The sequence below is a fragment of the Microtus oregoni genome, unplaced genomic scaffold (assembly GCF_018167655.1).
Source record: "Microtus oregoni isolate MIOR12 unplaced genomic scaffold, Mior012 000010F_ref0000083, whole genome shotgun sequence".
Lineage (NCBI taxonomy): Eukaryota > Metazoa > Chordata > Mammalia > Rodentia > Cricetidae > Microtus > Microtus oregoni.
In genome coordinates, this window is record NW_024543069.1 from 16,932,471 (window position 1) to 16,953,066 (window position 20,596).

A 20,596-nucleotide genomic window follows, 5' to 3' on the forward strand; every position below is an offset into this window, starting at 1 on the left:
GTTCATAGCAGCAAAAACCGTGTGGCATGACCGCACCTACCCTTGGAAGGTTCTTAGCAGCCACAGGAATCCTTTTATATAACTCATACAATTGAAAGTAATTCCATCTGCTCAACAAGCCACCCACTCTACTCTCATCCGTGTCTCAAGAAGGAACAAAGCACCCTCGGCAGAGACCCTTGGTCACAAACACGGAGGCTTCTGATAACTATGAATGATGTAATCCCAGGCCACAGCCACAGAGACACCAACACCCTGTGTAAAGAAATCATCTACTTCTTCAACAAAGTCAGACTTAGATTCTCTATGAACCGGAATGCTAGGAGAATTTCTCAGTGTGGGGTGGGGGCGGTGTAAACATTCTTACAGGCCTGGGTACCTTGACCTTTAGGCCTGATCTCTTTCAAGACCCTGCACAGAGGATGAAGGCTGGAAGGGAGGACAGACACAGGCAGGTGCATTCCCAGCTGCTCATGGCTGGGCTGGGCTACATCTTGTATATCACGTTAGCAGAGCTAACTTGTTCAGGGCTAACAGTGTTCACTGCCTCTTTTATTTATTTCTTAAATATTTATTTATTTTTTAAATGTAGGGTTTTGGAGGCCTTCACCTTAAAGATTCTGGTCTGGCCTCAGCGAAGCTCCAACCAGTTAACTGACATACCTATTTAAAAAATAAAGAGTAAAACCAGTAAAAGTTAGCCTGCAACTTGTACAAGTAAGTCCATGCAATCAACACAGCTGTCCCTAAGAAATAGAAAACAAACTCAAGAAAACTCTCCATTGCTGAGCAAAAAGAATAGGTAACAGGTGGCTGATGGATTTTGTGCCTTGGAATGACTTCCGATATTTTCACCAGCAAAGGCTTCTGCAATCACACCCAAAATGCAAAGACAGACAAAAGACACACTGGATTATGCAGAAGAGATCACAAGCAAAGGGAAGGAAGGAAAAGTTTAAGATAGTAATGACTGAATACATCACTAAAGAGACATTCAGTACCAAAGAGCAATGAAGGGAATGCCCGAGGAAGAAAAAGAAGTTAGACCACGAGACTAAAGCTACCATGATATTTGTATGAGAAACCTCAATAAAGATTTTTAGAATTACAATAAAAATAGTCAAAATCCAATCTAAAAGATAGATTGTTTTAATAGACTTAAGACTATGGAGAAATTCTTGAATTTGTCAATGAAGAGAAAGAAACATCATTTATTCCATGAAGTACGATTCATAAAAACTCAGACAGATATTAGGGTTCAACCTGAAGACCAGAAAAGCAAAGCAGCCAGCCACTGACCCTGACCTCGACCTCAGTCAGAAATGGTGATTTTGCCTCCAGGACTCTCAGAATGGGACTGAGCCTGAGAGCTGTCTCCTCCCATTTTATAATAATCTCTAGGGCTGGGATTAAAGGCGTGCACCGCCTGGTCTCAATGGCAAACTAGTGTGGCTACTGGGATTAAAGGTGTGTGTCACCACTACCTGGTCTCTAAGACTGACCAGTGGGGCTGTTTTACTCTCTGATCTTTATTAAAATACAAATGAAATATCACCACAATTCCATAATAAGCAGATTAACAAAAGCTCTAGCCTCTGTTAACCTTTAGTAAAACTGAAGTAGGTGTCGGGCAGTAGTGGCACACACCTTTAATCCCAGCACTCGGGGGGCAGAGGCAGGCGGATCTCTGTGAGTTCGAGGCCAGCCTGCTCTACAAGAGCTAGTTCCAGGCCAGGCTCCAAAGCTACAGAGAAACCCTGTCTCAAACAACAACAACAACAAAAACCTGAGGTAGGCATTCGGAGAATGGAGCACCACATGGAGGCTTAAACAATGATCAGAAGGAATGTGTAGCATCACAGACAAACCCCTGAACATGCTGAGTGCAGAAAGTGAGCAGGCTAACATTTAATGCATGAAACAATCCTGTCTTGAAAAAAGAAAAAACAAAACAAAGCAAAACAACAACAACAAGGAACCAAATTTTTAAACTGTACTGGTTTAAATTTCAAGTTATAAAGTCCTATTATCTGCCTTTTCATTATGGAGTCTTCATTTTTTGGTGCACATGCTAACGTACAGAAGAACATTTGCAAAGGCAGTCCATAGGTCCTATATCCTTTCCCCAGTTACCCCATGCAGTGTGCCCTACACCATCAGCGTATACTGTGTAGCGACTAACAAAGTACTAGATTTTGAGTTTGGCTTTTTCAACTCCAGGATCGACCTTCTGTACTTCAACATATTTCTTCCAAGGGCTTCATTGTTTAAATGCAAACAATGTTAAGACAATTATACTACTTTCTCTGTTCTGGGGGCTAAGGTGTGTAACACTTTATTCAAGGACAAAACCTGCTGTGTTCATAGAAAGAAAGCAAACCTGTTTCTAAACACGGACCAAGCACACAGAGGAGATGCAGGCAAAGGTGTGCGTGCCGCCCTGTATCACTCAGAGCTGGGAACATACCTCTTGTCTCTTTCTTTCCTCCTGGCTCACTGCGTGAGATAACCCATTTCTCTTCACCTAGAAGAGGAGGCAAAGGAGAGTTTATTGCACTGGCTTCAAATGAATGAAGAGAAATTATATCCAATGTGGGATTATAAAAGTTCATTGTAAATACACATACACACACACACACACACACACACACACACGCAAGCGCGTGCTACAATGCCATCAGTTCAGGTTTTTGCTTTAGCCTCTAGTTGTACCTCTTTCCAGAATATCCAGTTACCTCCAAGTCAAAAAGAAATCAGAAATCAAAGGAAATGATTGACGGCTCTGAGCGTTAATGGTTCAAGTTTTCACCCAGAACTCATTCCATCACTTAACCACTGTCTGCGTTCTTCAGAGAGCTCCAATCCAGGAAAAGCTCCCCCAACTCTGCCCATCACCAGAGGTCTCAGCAGTTTCAACCTGATGAGCAAAGATGTCAATGTGCCTGTTCTGTGAGAAGCAGCAGTGTCTCCAGTCCGCATGGGCACGAGCAGTGTACTAGATATAACACTGTGGTGTCATCGTTTCAGTGGCTGAAAGACTCATCTCAACCACCACCCTGTGTGACTGCTGTAGCTCCCCTCAAAATCCAGTTTCTAAACCCAAGAACAAAGGAGGCCCACAAACTCCAAGAAGCAGGGTTCTGGTTTTCTGCTAGCATTCCTGACACTTCTGTCGGCACAGGAAAGAAATTCCTGATGTTCGGTCCCGGACTCACTTAACAGAAGGTCATCATGAAGAGGAACAGGCACCCCTGAGCATGACGGACAGAGCTGCAAGAGAGGAGCCTGAGCTTCTTCGAGGGGAGAAATCTACAGCAAGGAAGCTGGACTGTCTTTAAACCTTGGGTTATCTTAATTTCCCCAAACAGTAAGGGCTGATTCTCTAGGCTCATTATGAAACCGACACCTAACATTTTTCATCATAAGCTTAAAAACCTAAAAGAACATGTCTGATATTTGTTACATCTTCAAAATTCCAAATGCACCCAAAGAAACAAGAAGATTGTAGTCATTTGCTATCCTCTATCTTCCATGTAAACAAATTTCCTCAGCAGCTGGACAGTTCACATTGTTCTCTTCTCGACACCATAGTCTCATGTCAATTTCCCACGAAAATTTCATAATGTAATCTAAAAATCTAAGTGCCTGGGTCCCCTTATTAACCATCGTTAGAGTACTTTGAAATCAGAGATATTTTTCAAGTTTAATTTTCTAAAATTCCCTTTAGTCCCTAGCAATCCCTCTAGTGAGTCCCAAGTATAAAGAAATTCTCCTGAAAAGTGTAATCCCCACAGATGTCATGAACAACCTACGATCAAGGCCTCACAATTACTAACAATTGAGGGGAAGTTGTTTGTTTTTTGTTTTTGTTTTTCAAGACAGTGTCTCACTATGTAGCTCTGGCTGTCCTGGAACTTACTATGGAGACCAGGCTGGCCTCAAACTCACGAAAATCCATCTGCCTCTGCCTCCTGAGTGCTGGGATTAAAGGAGTGTACCACTTATCCGACAATGACCGACAATTTTAATTCATTAAACAGAAAAGGTAAAATATTTCTTTGCGAAGATAACTCTCATTCAGAGGGAGATTCACGATGCCTTTAACAAAGAAGATTCCACTAAAACCAATATTTCGAACTTACTCCGTCATTGGGGGTCCTAGTTTCACGCCTCAGAACAAAAATGCCATGGAAAGATTTGAGATGGGTAAGAGAACCTCTGTATATAAAAAGGGCAAGAAAGTAACTCTGAAAGGGCAATGGAGACGAGGTACGTTTAGAAACATACTCAGAAGCTGAGGGTCTAGAAGATGAAACTGTCAAAGCATTCCTGGCCATCATCACGTGCTCTTCATGAGGTCGCAAGGGAGGAACACATACCCTATCGTGAAGGCCAGGGGAGCAGAGCATAATTCTCTCTACACAGCACTGTTGTGGAAACTGCAGACATTCTGTTGTCCTCAGTTTGCTTTTTATAACAATTTTTAGAGAGCAGGAGAATAGAGAGTGATCCTAAATCAATAGCAATAATCATTTAACACTCTTATTACATGCTAGGAACTGTGTTGAGCATTTAATGTATTTTCCCATTGGATTCTCATAAAAAATTCTGGGAAATGAATGGTGTTCACAGATGGTGGCAGCTGAGGCTTAAGATCCAAAAGAACACGGCTACCAGGAGGAAGGCCAAGACTGGGTCTACGTCCGTCCAACTGCAACCTTTGATGATTTATAGTAAGCCTCTGCTCTCTATGAAAGGCGCCCCGTTTTCAGGGCGGGGCTATCATCACCAAGACTCCTTTGCATGCCAGCTCTGCAACACAGTTTCCATGTGTTTTCTGGACCATGCCCGTGGTGGAACGCTCTTATCTTTATCCACCATCGTGACCTGAGGTCAACCTGCCAGCAAGAACTCATGGGTAAAAAAAGGCTTCCGTACGTGTTTTAATAAGGCAGGAGACCGGCCAGAAGAATGAAGCCCTTCAGAGCTCCATTTGGTGAGCCTGGGCAGGAACTTCACAGGATTTCCTGCCTGACAAAATCCTGGCGGACGGATGTGCAGGAAGGCACAGGGCCCACAATCCCTGCAGGTGAGGTCACCAGCAAGCCTTTCCCCACTGCTGGCTTCTCTCTCCAAGTGGACTTTAGATCTCAAATTCTGCCTTGGAGGAAAATTAAATACCTTGCTAAGAGACCCACAGAGACGACAGCTGGTATTTCTGGGAGATGAAGAGTACTTCATCCTCTCCAGGGAAGAGCAGAACAGCTAACACAGTCACCCTACTGAGGAGGAAAAGTAAGTATTTTGAAGAGGTTGAATGATCAGTGCAAAGAATTACCACTCCTCTGTAATATTAATGCAATGAACGACAAAATATTCCTTTTACCAAGTCATGCATTAAAAACCAGCGGCGTCCCAGACAAATGGAGTGCCAAACAAAGGCTCCAGGAAGTGTTCTTGAATTATGATTAAGGAAGCTGAATCGGAGCACATTTGGGGAGGCTGAAAGTTCATTCTGGTGAGTTATGACAAAGTTGCCCCTCGCGGCTCAGGGTCACAGGGCCTGTCCTCCTCGTACCAGACACTCACACCATGGACAGGATGCCAGAAGAATCCTTTTGTCTACCTGGGGGTACTTCTACATTCAACTCTAAATTTAGCAGCAGCTAAGGTGTCCAGCAGACATCTGGAAGCGCAAGGTCGTGAGCAGGGCAGATAAGCTGAGAAAAAGGAGGAGTGTGGAGAGAAGACCAAGGAGAGAGTGATCTGCAGAGCCACCCGGAAAGAGTGGCAGAAGCCAGAGAAAACAGAAGGCGCGGAGAGCACAGAAGCATAACGCAAGAGGGATGGCAGAAAGAGAAGGAGACTTAGCGCAACGGAAAGGAAAAAGAAGAAAAAAGAATGTATACAGAATGCTTTGAGAGGGTCCTTTTAAAGTAGATATTCCAAATCAGAAACGGTGATCTTGTCAGTTAAACTCAAGCTGAAATGACTAGAAGGACCAGGGCTTTTTTCTTTTTCTTTTCTAATTTTAAAACAATAAACTGTGCAGTTTTAAATGATTCATACTTTCTGAAGTTTGCAAGCTTTTGCTCAGAGAATCTAATGGTCAAGTTTATTCCATGTCCGCATGTGTGTTCCTTGTTTTGATGTATGGAAAAGGAAAACAACATAGTAGCTACCGAGACATATGAATCCCAATTTGCCATCTAAAGTCAAAGGACCTAAACTGTTCAGCATTCTTTTTATTCCTATTTTTTAATCGCTTTTTTTTCAACATGAGAATCACAGTGCCCACTTTATTGACTTTATTGACACTACTGCTGGAGAATGGGGTTTAGCCTTGGGGTAGTTTCTTCTTTCTTGCTTCCATAAGCCAAACATTCACACTCCCTAGATGCTGAACAAATTCCCAGTCCACTCCAGAGCCTTCTGGCAAGACTCACGCATGGCCTCCTCGTATACATCATATCCAAGCCCCAGCTGGGTACGAATGGAAGCACACAGATGGCCAAAGTAACTGCGTGTGAACTTTGTTGCTTAATTAGATTGACTTATCATCAATAAGTAGAATTTTCAAAGTGTCTTCATAAAACCTTAAGAACTAAAGTCAGTATGTCTAATTTTTACAATCGTAAATTATGTATTTGCTGTTGTAATCGAAAATTCTTCTTTGGTCTTTGCGATCTATATATTTTGAATATCTAAATGCTAAGTTAACAATTTGCTTAACTTACTAAAGAGCACTTACTTGGACTTGGAATTCTCTAGTTCCCCCCTAAAACAGAGTTTACCAAATCTCTAAAAGGTAAATACCTCAAAGGAAACACCCAAATGTTAATTCCTGCCAATTTCCTCCCTGAAGTCTGAAATTGGGTCTTCCTCTAAATTCACATTCTAAAACCCTATCCCCCAAGTCAATGATATCAGCTGGTAGAGTCTCCTAAAAGGTAATAAGATCATACAGGTGGGGCCCTCATAACTGGGACTAGCGCCTTTAAAAACAGGCCAGAGGGAGACAGACCCCTTACCCCTGACACCCAGCAAAGGTGCCCCAAACAGGAACTGAGTCAGAAAGCAGCCCCTCATCAAATCTTCACATTGCAGAGAGCTGTCCGGAAATCCATAGGCTTTATTATCTTATGACCCGGGACAGAATTATCAGTCACGATCTCTAAGAAAGTCCCTTTACACTGAACCTGCCCGAGATCCTCTCTGTGCAGAGCTGAGACCAAGAGCACCAGTACTTAGCCCAGTAGACCAACATTTCCTCTAGTGCAAAGACATATTTTTGCTCCCCTAAGATGTAAGGCTCTTATTTCTCCACCACTCAGGGAGGACAGAATGAGGGGACCCATGTAAATGGACCAATGTCGGCAATTTGAAATAAACTGCATGTTTATAATTTAAAACCACACTGGTTTCACAAAGAAATTTATACTGGATTCCTATTTGAGCTAAGCCATTTAAACGTGGTAACGTTTACTCAATTGCTGAAAATAAACTGCTTGCTCATCTCCAGCAGCCACCGTCTACTCATGAGTGCCCTTCTCAAGAGCCCACGTAGAAAGGGGCTAATATATATATAGAGAGAGATACTATAGGACACAGTCATTCCCGGATCCTTTCAGCCCATCACGACTGAAGTCACCCCTCAACTATAAATGAGCTAGAGGTCTCTCAGAGCAAAGACAACATGGCAATGGCAACAGCTTGCGACAATGGCATAGCTGACAGTGTCCAGAAACAATGCCCTCTTCTTAGACTCCATAGGCATTCTCCATTTCCACTTTGTCTACAGAGAAGGATCCTGAGACATCAAACTAAAGAAGCTACAAGGCACCATGGGACATCTCTTTTTCAAAGTATCCAAGTCCTACATATCTAAGAACAGACACATAAGGTCAAGATGGAGACAGTGTCACTCTCCTGGTGAACTGTGACTCAGCAGAGAGGATGCTATCTGGAGGGATAGAAACAAGCAAGGCAGGAACTGAAGGGAAGAAGAGAAAGAGCCAGTAAAGTCTTACATATTTTTAGTTAAAAATATATCAAAAAAATATCAAATAGCACGCCAATGACTTCTTGATTCTCTTGTTCAGAAGACCAATGCCCTCTCCTGTCTTCTGTTGTTAAGCTCAACTCTGTCACCCTCGCTAAAGACCTTAGCCCTCAACAGTAAGCATGCCTTTTCAAGCAGGGAGGGTCAGAACTGTTACAACGATGGAAAGCCAGACAACACAGGTTGGGGATTGAGATTTTGCAGTCATACACTGGTCAAGATTCCCAAATGAACTTAACTTATTTCAGTATAGATCTGAGGTTGAAAATCCAAGCAAACAGATAGGTAATTGAATGCACAAGACAACTATATTAATTAATTCTTGAGATGTAAGAGATGAGCATGCATTCCTTCCTTGGTAGCCAGCTCTCACTAACCAGTAGTTCCCCATGTTTAGCCAACTCCTGATTCTTGGTTCATAATTCTTGGTTGGTAATAAGTTCTTGGTTATTACCAACATATCAAATGTTTAGTATGCACCAGGCACAGTTCACGCATCTTAAACCCACACCCATGCAAGGTAAATACTATTATCCCTAGTTCACCAGTTAAAAACTAGGCATAGAAATGTTTGCCTTTCAAATCTAAGCTTCCCTGCCTGCCCACCCCACAGCCTGAGCTCTCAGCCACTGCAGCACAACACATTGACTTCTAAAACTTCTTTGTGAGTGAGTTTGGGTCTGTTGTCATTTATGGGTGCATGTTTGTGAGTGTATGTGTAGAAGCCAGTGGGTTAAACTTAGCTGTTGTTCCTCGGGAGCCAACCACCTGTTTCTGAAACAGTCTCTCATTGGCTTGAAGCTTACGGGTCAGGGTAGGCTCACCAGCCATCAAGACGTAGGAATTCTACCTTGGCATCCCCAATACCGGCATTAAAGCACATGCTCCCATCCCAAGTCTTTTAAAATAGGATATAACTCAGGTCCTCATGTTTGTTACCTGTCCTGGGCCCCTCAGATTTCTTTATTGAGGTCTGAGTCATGATTGGCAGCTCCCCCTGTCCAGGTCCTCCCCGCCAATGCCCCAGAAACCCTAAGTCATTAGATACCCGGCGTCAGCTGCAACAGGAGCTGAGCTGTCAGTAGGGCCTCCTAACTGAACATGGGGCCTGACATTCCTCCCACTAAACAAACTCCTCTCCTTTATTTACTGTTCTGTGTAACCTACATCCCTTCCCAACAGTTTGCTTCGGAATTTGATCCCAAATGTATTCATTTTCTTTCCCCAAATAAGTGTGAGGTGTGCTTTTTATGTATACATCAGAAATCAGAAAAGAATATGAGGTTAGCTAACACATGGAAGCTGGAGACATAGAAGAAAGCACATGAGGTTGGAAAAGGGAAATTCTATAACATTTAACAAAGAGGAGTAATTTCAAAATGAGGACTATTTACTAAAATAATGATGAGCAGAGGGGGAACAGCAATTTGCGGTTGAATAGTTGGGACTGCAAGCGAAGATGGCAGCTGCAAGGAAGTGCATTTGCATTGGGTCTGCAATTAAACACAAAACAACTTTATAGGCAGGAGGGAGAGCTCAGCACTAGGAGCACTTGCTGTTCTTGCTAAAGAGTTACCTTCCATTCCCAGCACCCATGCAGTGATTCACAACCATCTGCAAGTCCGGTTCCAGGAAACCCAAAGCCCTCTTCTGATTCCACATGCACCAGGCATGTATGTGGAGCACATACATACAGGTAGAAAAAACATGCCCATAAAATTTTAAAGATAGCCAGGCGGTGGTGGCGCACGCCTTTAATCCCAGCACTCGGGAGGCAGAGGCAGGCCGATCTCTGTGAGTTCGAGACCAGCCTGGTCTACAAGAGCTAGTTCCAGGACAGGCTCCAAAACCACAGAGAAACCCTGTCTCGAAAAAAAAATTTTAAAAATAAATATTTTTACATTATTTTAAAGATGTTAATATTAAACTTTTAAACAAATAATTAGAGACTAATGGCAAACCGTAGGAAATTAGTTAAAGGAACTAAATTTCGACTTGCTTAATGAAATAGTATATGGGCTTTAAGAAGAAAGCTTGATAATAGTAAAATTCATCTGAGGCAGTGCTAAATGAAAACAGAAACATGCATTTTATTACTGCAAGTGCACCAACACAGATATTGTTAAAATAAAAAATAACAGGTGGCAAAGCTACTTTTACGTTATTGAATTTATGTTTAAAAGAAAATATCTATCTCTCTAGACATATTCTTAAAAAATATTTTAAAGAATTCTTTTACTTTTAAGAATGTGTATTTGTAGGGGCATATACACATGAGCACAGGCACTTACGGAGACCAAAGCAGAGTTCCCGATCTCCAGGAACAAGAATCACAGGCAGTTGTTAAGGCACTCAATGTGTATACTAGAAACAACTTCAGTCCTCTACAAGAACAATATATGTTTTTAACCACTGAGCAATCTGTCCAATCCCTCTATATCCACATTTTTAAAAAAATTATTATTATTATTATTATTATTATTATTATTACTATTACTATTATTACATATCAATCCCAGTTCTTCCTCCTCTCCTCCGGCCCCCAACTTCTTCCCACCACCCCCCATACGCTTCTCAGAGAGAGAGGTGGCCTCCCCACCTCTTGGTCCTTAGAGAGGACCAAGCTCTCTCTCTCTCTCTCTCTCTCTCTCTCTCTCTCTCTCTCTCTCTCACACACACACACACACACACACACACACACACACACGTGCTGCCCCTGTTCCCCCATGCCTAGGCTGAGCAAGTCTCTCTCCATACAGACCTTGGGCTCCACAAAGTCAGTTCATGCATCAGGGTTAGATCCTGGTCCTACCGCCAGTGGCCCCACATACTGCCCAAGCCACACCATTGTCACATGCATTCTGGGGGACTAGTTCAGGCCTACGCAGGTTCCACAGCTGTCAGTCCAGAGTCAATGAGGTCCCACTAGCTCAGGTCAACTGATTCTGTAGTGAGTTTCCCCATCATGGTCTTGACCCCTTTGTTCATATCATCGCTCCTCCCGCTCTTCAATTATATATACACATATACACATGTATATACATATAAAAATGTATATACACATTTTTTAGAGATCAACGAAGTTATGAAACAATTTTCAGCAGTAATCAGACAAGGAGAGATATCAATTAATTTCAATTTCCTTTTGTCTCCTAGTAATTCTTGAGACTCCTATAATAACTATGTCTTGACAATGAAATGAAAGGATCACTTTCAATAACAAAAACTAGAATCTGTTTTAATATCTTCCATCCAAAGAAAGAGAAATAAAACAAGTAACACATGAAAACAGAAGTGTTTAAGGATGTCAGTGGTAACATATTTCCCTGTAAAAGGAAAGCCAGGGAAAGGAGGAATGGCCATCAGCAGCTTGAAGAAATGAAGACACTACGATAAAGGAAGGCAACAAGACTTGAATCAGGTCCCAAACAAGCAAGGCTAATGAGGCTGTGTTGAAAATGAGTGGTGACAGACAGAGCTGGGAGTTGCAGAGATAAGGAGGAGGATCAGGCTGGAGTCAGCATACCTGAGAAGGAGGCCATGACACATAGCGAAGGCCTGAGTCAGGAGGGACCGAGGAAGACGGGTCAACAGAAGAAAGAGCAGCCGCTTGCACAGGCCGTGCCAGCATCTTAGCTGCTATTGTACTGGCTTTTTAGTAAAGTGGCAGTTGGGTAAGAATGGCAAAATGCAAAACAACGAGTTACCTCACACCAAGGTTACTTTCCTGGGTTTGCAATAAATTTAACTTGAGCACAGTGTACTTCAGAAAAAAGTGGGTGATAAAACTCAAAGCTTTCTATTAGGCGTACAAAACATACAGTAGTTTTTTTCAAGATGAAAAGTAGCTAGCTCATCGTACAGAGACCCGAGGCAGAGACACAAAATTCTGACTCGCTTCTCTCACTGGCCTATGTACCAAACTTTATGACATACTTTATACAAGTATCACCTCTATTCTAGCTTTTCTGCTTCTCTGGCCTGTTTGACCGGCGACAACCCGTGAACAGAACTCTCCAAATCTTTCCTATTCTCTACGTTTTCTATGTCACTCACGTCCACATTTGTTACATATTTTGCAAACATCACTTAGGCCTTTCATAGATCATCTTCTAAACGATACTCCAAGTCCCTAGAGTACAGGCTGTTTTCAGGACTGTTCTATCTGTACCATTTATTACAGTGCTGCAGAATACAAGCAAACCGCGTCATGAGATACTAGCATTTTCCCCAGACATTACAACCTTGTAGTGAATATAGTAACTTTATTACTTAAATGTGTGTGCGTGCACACATACACACACACATGCAAACACACACATACATACACAGAGTACAATCAATTTGTCATTATACTACACTGATACAGACCATAGTTGCAATAATATTCCTATGGACCCTATAAGAAAAGCTAGACCACAGACACAGCTTCTGGGCAGCGGGGAGGATAGATGAGAGAGAGCAAGAAGAAAGAATAGAGGAGAGAAGAAAGAGGAGTATCTTCATTAGGATTTCTATTGCTGCGATGAAGCACCATGACCAAAAGCAAGTTTGGGGAGAAAGGGTTTATTTGGCTTACACTTCCACACTGTAGTCCATCACTGAAGGAAGTCAGGACAGGAACTCAAACAGGGCAGGAACCTAGGGGCAGGATTTGATGAAGAGGCCTTGGAGGGGTCCTGTGGGTTGCTCAGCTTGCTTTCTTATAGAACTCAGGACCACCAGCCCAGGTATGGCACCATCCACAATCTCCAATCAAGTTAAGAAAATGCTTACAACCAGATCTTATGGAAGCATTTTAAGTTGAGGTTCCCTCCTATCAGATAACTCTAGCCAGTGTCAAGTTGACATAAAACATCAGGACAAGGAAAGAGGAGAGAAGTGACTTCAAAACAGCAGTGGCTGCTTTGGATGACAAGAAACCATACATTTGGAAGCGCCGTTCAGAGGCGTGTGGTTATGTGCTCAGAGGGCAATAGTGAGATTACAGATACAGAGACTCATGGATCCGAGTCTCCACACGAGTAGCAGTCCTATAACTGCTGGCATGAAAGCTTGGGACCTTCTATGGATCATCAACATAATGATTAATTTATCTGTAGTTGAACTACTGACCATACTGATGTGCCAGACAGATGTTCCTCCACATGGAATCCCCAGACAGATGTTCTTCCACATACGATCCACAGGGGATCCCCAGACAGACGTTCCTCCACATGGGATCCCCAGACAGATGTTCCTTCACATGGGATCTCATGGCATGATGACACATCCCTCATATCTTGACCAAAGTGGGAATTTTGCATTCATTTATGAGAATGCTTGACATTTGGTGTCTGCTTCATGGTATTGGCAAAGACATCAAAGCAAGTGATTCTTGATCTAGCTCACTGCTCAGCATAGGGACTTGCAGAAAGCCAGTCCTTGATAAAGACTTGATAAATGAAGCTGTCATCCAACAGTCTCTTTCACTGGATTTTTACTCAGTGAAATAATATCCTCTTTATCTGACTCCCAGGAGCTGGTTTTAGGTGCTTATACTATCAAAATTAAATAACCTATGCTCATCTCTTCCCACTTTCTTGGGACAATAATCTCTACTTTCCTAAGGTGCATGCGCGCGCGCGCGCGCGCGCACACACACACACACACACACACACACACACACAGCCTTTCCACATCCTAGTTTTATCTTAGAAAAAAAACAGTAATGTGAATATTTGGTATATCTACCACTCAGCCCATAACAAACCATCTCCAAACAGAATAATTTTAGTCCTCTACTTCTCTGCATTTTTCACAAGATGGATACATAAACTTCAACATGACAAGTTAGTTTTTGGTCACAGATATTGAATCCAGAGTCTCATTCAGGTTCAGCAAAGATTTCTACCACTGAGCTCTAACTCCTGCCCCAGAGTAAAACTCGAAATGTTTTATTATGTGTGTGTGCGTGTGTGTGTGTGAGAGAGAGAGAGCATACGTGCATGTGCATGTACATGCCTATATCACAGGGCATCTGTGGAGGTCAGTTCTTTCCTCCCACCATGTAGGTTCTATGTAGGATCAAATTCATGTTGCCAAGAGAGGGCCTTTACCCACTGAGTCATCTCTCTGGCACAAAGATACCCTTTGGAGATATTTTAAACAACATTCAAATGGTTTACAATATAGAAAGAGGCACAGTAAAACACTCCTAGCATTTGGAGACCAAATAAATAAATACTGAAAACTGAAAAAAGCATAAGTAAATATTAAACATATATGTGTGTGTTTTTCTAAATAGAAAATGATCCACAACTTTTTTTTCCCTCAAAGCATGGACAATCCTCCAAAAGGAAGATTACTGAATATGGCAGAAGATGCCCAAACATAGGTAGTTTACATTTTACAGTAAAAAATGCCAGGGTAAGCATCACTTCAACGGATGCAGGAAAGAGCTTTGATAAAGTCCAGGATTTCATTATGATCAAATTCCAAAAGAAACGATCAATAGGAAGAACCCAACCAACAGAATGAAGCCTCTATGCAAGGATCTACACCCAACATTGTAAGACATGGGGGAAAACAATGTTTTATTTTCACTAAACTCAGGAATGAGCTGTATTTTTTTTTCACTAAACTCTCTCCATTTGTATTCACTATAGCTCTCTTAAGTCTAGGCTTAAGCAATATCACAAGAAATAAAAAGAATACAAAGAGAAAAGCAAACAGTTAAATTATTCTTTGTAGACAATTTGATCCTTTGCATAAAAGACCCTAAGGACTCCATCAGAAAACCCTGAGAAATGACAAACCATTTTTAAAAGTAGCAGCACACAACATCAACATAGAAAATCAGAGACTTTTTATAAGCTAGTAATAAAGATTTTGAGAAATAAATCAGGACTATAATCCCTTTCATGATAGCTTCAAAAGTACAGATGAATAAACCCAACCAAAAGGTAAAGACCACGCCAATGAAAAATTTTAAACACAAAGGAAAAGGAAATTGAAATTTTTCTTTGCCTGAAAATGGAAGACATTCTACACTCTTGGCTCAGCCAAATAAATACAAAGAAAAGGGCTATACTACCCAAAGTAATATACAGAGCCAATGTAATTCTCATCAAAATTCCAGTGCCATTCTTCACAGAAATAGAAAAAGGAAAAAAAATCTTTCCTAAAATGCACATGAAAGCACAAAAGATTCCAATAGGTAAGCAATCCTGAGCAAAAATAATACTGCTGGAATTATCACAAAAGCTGATTTCAATTTATACTGCAAAGCCACAGGAAGAAAACAGCATGGCACCGACATAAACACACACACACACACACACACACACACACACACACACGAAATGAAGTGGAGTGGAGTGGAGTGGAGGAGGGGGCAGAGCAGAATGGAAAGGGCCCGAAATAAACCCACACAACAACAACACCTGACTTTTGATGAAGTCCATGGTGCTGGGGAAACATGCAGAAGAATAAAACTAGATCTCATTCTCACATCCTGAACAACTCAAGTAATTCAAAATGCACCTAAGACCTAAGTCTAAAACTGAAACTGATCGAGACAAACACTTCAAAATCCAGGGTGTAGACACAGACTTTTGGGAAAGAACTCTAATAACTTGGAAGTAACTATAAAAATTGACAGACGGAATTTCATAAAATCAAAAAGCTTCTATAGCCGGGCGGTGGTGGCGCACGCCTTTAATCCCAGCACTCGGGAGGCAGAGGCAGGCGGATCTCTGTGAGTTCGAGGCCAGCCTGGTCTACAAGAGCTAGTTCCAGGACAGGCTCCAAAGCTACAGCGAAACCCTGTCTCGAAAAACCAAAAAAAAAAAAAAAGCTTCTATATATCAAAGGAAAACAACTGAGTGAAGTGACAGACTATAACGTGGGAGAAAGTCTTTCTTTGCTATACATCAGATATAGACTACTAACACACACACAGTACATCAGATATAGACTACTGTCTAACACACACACAGTACATCAGATATAGACTACTAACACACACACAGTACATCAGATATAGACTACTGTCTAACACACACACAGTACATCAGATATAGACTACTAACACACACACACAGTACATCAGATATAGACTACTAACACACACACAGTACATCAGATATAGACTACTGTCTAACACACACACAGTACATCGATAGACTACTAACACACACACAGTACATCAGATATAGACTACTGTCTAACACACACACACAGTACATCAGATATAGACTACTGTCTAACACACACACACAGTACATCAGATATAGACTACTGTCTAACACACACACACAGTACATCAGATATAGACTACTGTCTAACACACACACACAGTACATCAGATACAGACTACTGTCTAACACACACACACAGTACATCAGATATAGACTACTGTCTAACACACACACAGTACATCAGATATAGACTACTGTGTAACACACACACAGTACATCAGATATAGACTACTGCCTAACACACACACACACAGTACATTGGATAGACTTCTGTCTAACACACACACACACAGTACATTGAATAGAATTCTGTCTAACACACACAGAGATACACACAGTACATCGGATAGACTAACGTCTCTCTCTCTCTCTCTCTCTCTCTCTCTCTCTCTCTCACACACACACACACACACACACACATACACAAATACACATAGTACATCGGAGAGACTAGTATCTAACACACACACACAGTACATTGAATAGAATATTGTCTAACACACAGATACACACAGTACATCGGATAGGCTACTATCTAAAGTATATAAAGGACCACACACACACACACAATCTAATTATCAAACTAAAACCCGACAACCCAATCAATAAATGAGCTAAGGCAGTTAGCTCATTTAGCTCTCAAACAGATAATTCTCACAAGATGCAAAGCAAGAAATCAGTAAACATATTAAAGTACGCTCCACATCTGTATCCACCAAAGAACGCAAACTGAAATTATGACAAGAAAACACGCGCTGGTGAGAGTTGGGAGAAAAGGAAACAGAGACAATAGGAATGTAAGTTAGACGGGTGCTATGGAAACCAATATGTCGGACCCACATAAAACTGAAAATATGATGCAGCTAAATCAATTCCAGATATATCCAAAGAACTCTAAGTCAATATGCGAGAGATACTGTCCCAATTCTGTTCATTGTAACTCTGTTCCCAATACATAAGTAACGGGGTCAGTCTATGGGTTCATCAACAGATGACTAGATAAAGAGAATGCATATACAAGCAAATGTAAAAGGTTGTATGGACACAATGTTTTATTCAGTCATAAAGAATAAGGAAATTACATAACTTACTAAACATGCAACTTCAAATCATTATATAAAGCAAAGTAAGTTAGACTCAGAAAGACAAATATCATGTTTATTCATTAGTGAACCCTAGATTTTATATAGAGACATGTAAAACGATTACATATAAACACAATATATACATATACGATATAACAGAAGGAAGGCTGGGAGAAGAAAGAAGACTAACACAAGTGAGATAAAAGGGAAGTTTGGAGGAAATAAAGTCAAAATAAATAATATACTGCATAGAAAATATCTATATAAAAATCCAGCTTTACATATAATGAGCACATGCCAGTAAAGTATTATAGATAAATCCTACAGAACAGTGAAGCAGTTACAGCAATCATTTCACTTACAGACCTCAAATGTTTGTAAGACTCACGATTCAGAAAATGCAAATGTTATCTTATAAACTAATTATTTATGTGAGCATATATAACCTATTTTTCTTAAATATGTATGTAGATTTCAGAAAGTGTTAGTAAACTTAGAACAACTTATCTGTGGGGAAGGAAAGAAAACTGGGATTAGAAAAATATTTGGATTGTGTTCTGCATAGGGACCACGTTACATATTGCTTATGTAAGTTAAAATTAATTTTCAAAAATTCTAAGAGATCACTTCAACATAATGACAGCGACATGCTAAGACCATGCCTAGAAGTCCTATTATCCATCCCGGACATGTGCACTAGTACTCCAGATGACCATATAACGACAAGGGGTAAAAAAGTCAAACATGAAGGATGGTTAATGTCTATACTTTAAACATAAATGACAGGCAAGAGCTCAGAAGAGACTTGCTGACCTCATTTCAAACCCTGGGACCTGAGAAAACCAACCCCAAGTGTACTCTGACCTCCATGTGCCCTAAGGTACGGAAAGGCATGGGTCCATGATTGTGGGTACTAGATAAATGAGCTTAGTAGAAAATTAAGCTCAAAAGATATTGTAGACAACATCAATTGCTATCAAAGGTTAAAAAAAAACTTTATGAGGTTGCTGTCTTACAAAACTATTAACGAAAACATATTGGCCTGCAGAAGCTACTATTTTAAGCAACAATGTGGGCAAGTGCTAAAATTTAAAGACCAGAATGAACGTTTTCTTTGGCTTTTAAATGTGTTAAGTATTTCTCCAAAAGGGAATGCTATTCATGGCTTTTATATTTGTTCATCTCTGGTTTTAAGCAAAAACAGTATCTTCTGTGATACATCTAGTCTAAATCCTAGAAGAATAAGTCCCATTAGATTATACTGCTAAAACTCAAAAGATGCGCTTTATCTTTAGCCTAAACAAAATTATTCTTGTGAATGTCCCGGTTTCCCTTCCTCATTTCTGCACGTTCCAAAAAACCTTCCAAAGGTTACTACCCACATGCAGAAGCAGAGAGTATAAGATCCTAATTCTGGATTCCACATCATAGCATTAGCCAAAGCACTCTGATGAAAATGTAAAAAAACAATGCCTGACTGGAGAGCTTGAATTCTTTAAGCACAGGGAAGAAACATCTGAACTGATGGCTGATAAAGCCGCATGCCAGCAAACACAGCAGAGCCCACGAGTGGATGACTATATTAGGTGTGGAAAGAATGCCGGCGTGTTCCAGCTTCTGCCCTGGGAGCCTGAACACCCTGCTCAAAGGTACCTGGCACTTCAAGGTAAGAGAAATTATACAAACACACCCCATCGCAATGGGGTCAGGGCATGGCTGGCAAGGGTTGCTCTGGTGCTGTCACTGAATGTAACTGAACAAACACGGGTTTCACAGGCCACTTTCTAAATGTGCCCAGCATGCGCCTGGGGTGAGAATTAACGATGAAAAGCAAAAGTCCATGCAGAAAAGAGTGACACTCCTGAGATCCTAGTAATGACAAAACTTTGGAGGAAACCAGAGCTCGCTTTCCACCCAGGGCTCAACTGGCAGTACACCTGGCACCCAGCGTCACAAGTACCCAGTGTTCTACCCCTGACTAACACAATCAATATTTCCCTTTAAACCCACAGCTTTTCCCAGAGACCCAAGAACTGCTGGCTCGGGTTCCTGCCTTCAATGTTGGTGAGTCACTGAGCCATTCACCTGTGTGAGGCAGGTTCCCTGCCTCTGGGCACAGTTCCAGATACCGATCTCTTGAGGCCAAGCAACTTCAAGATCTCAAAATCTTCCAATTTAAACAACTAAACCCTGGGTACTGAGATGCAGTACAATCCTGAAGGGAGGCACTGACAGCAACAGTTAAGTGGATGAGCTCTGAGCCTGCCCCACCCTTGGAAATGAATGAATGCGGCCACTTTCTGGTCTACAACATAATTCTACTTCTACATAGGAAACCTGTGGACTGAGATAACATCGATAAACGCATAAACCACCAGTTCACTTGAAATCTGTGCAATCGAAATGCTCATTCCAACGAGGGAGTAGCTAACTAATCTCTCTTACACGGGTCTGCCTCTCCTTTATCCCTAAATGCTCATAACACCGCAGTTAAAACTGTCCCATCCCTGTGTTAAAACTGCCTGCACCTGTGCGGCTGAGCGCTTCCCTTCCTGGCAGTAGCCAATAAAACCAAAAGAGTCATATGCTTAAAAACACGCAGATAAATTACACTACAGAACGAAGGCCTACAGAGGTTATATAACTCATAAATTACTGCAAATTGCTGCACATCAAAAGAGACTTTGGCATACTGCATGCTCCGTACAGTCAACAGATAAGAAAATTGCATCATGCTAGAAGGCAGGCAGGTGTTTGCCATACAGATAAGAGCTTTTTCAAAACTAAACATTCAACAGTGGCCAGCGCGCATGTGCGCCCACGCAGAGCCCTCTTAAGTGAAAAGTTAGATGCGTGCCAAATTGAGACGTGCCAACTACTGGAAAACTGCTTGTCTTGTTCTCTTTCAGGGATCAAGGCCACACTCAAGGAAGAGTTTGGGTAAAAGTGATACATGCAGGGACTTTACGTGGGGGCGACACCGCTAACCCAATAAAAGTTAAGCGTGGCAAGATGATACCAAGACCAGTCTCAGTAACAGAAGTCTTCTAAGAACTGCCTTCAATGCTGTCTAAGAAAGCATCAGGACATGAGGGCAGACAGATAAGGAGTGACCATGACTACTTACCCTGACAGTGTTACTTCTTCACGAAGCCTCCTCTACTTGTGGTCCCGACTAAAACGTGTCCATTTATTAACACGTGCTAGTA

General features: G+C 41.5%; 1 protein-coding gene across 1 annotated transcript in view; it reads right to left on the minus strand.

Annotated features, from left to right (window-relative positions):
• The window catches only part of Arhgef26 (Rho guanine nucleotide exchange factor 26), a 107,791-nt gene that overhangs the window by 78,627 nt on the left and 8,568 nt on the right, over positions 1–20,596 (minus strand). Inside the window, exon 4 of the mRNA XM_041659226.1 lies at positions 2,468–2,524. Coding sequence (XP_041515160.1) covers positions 2,468–2,524 — 57 coding nt within the window. The remainder of the gene's footprint in view (positions 1–2,467; positions 2,525–20,596) is intronic.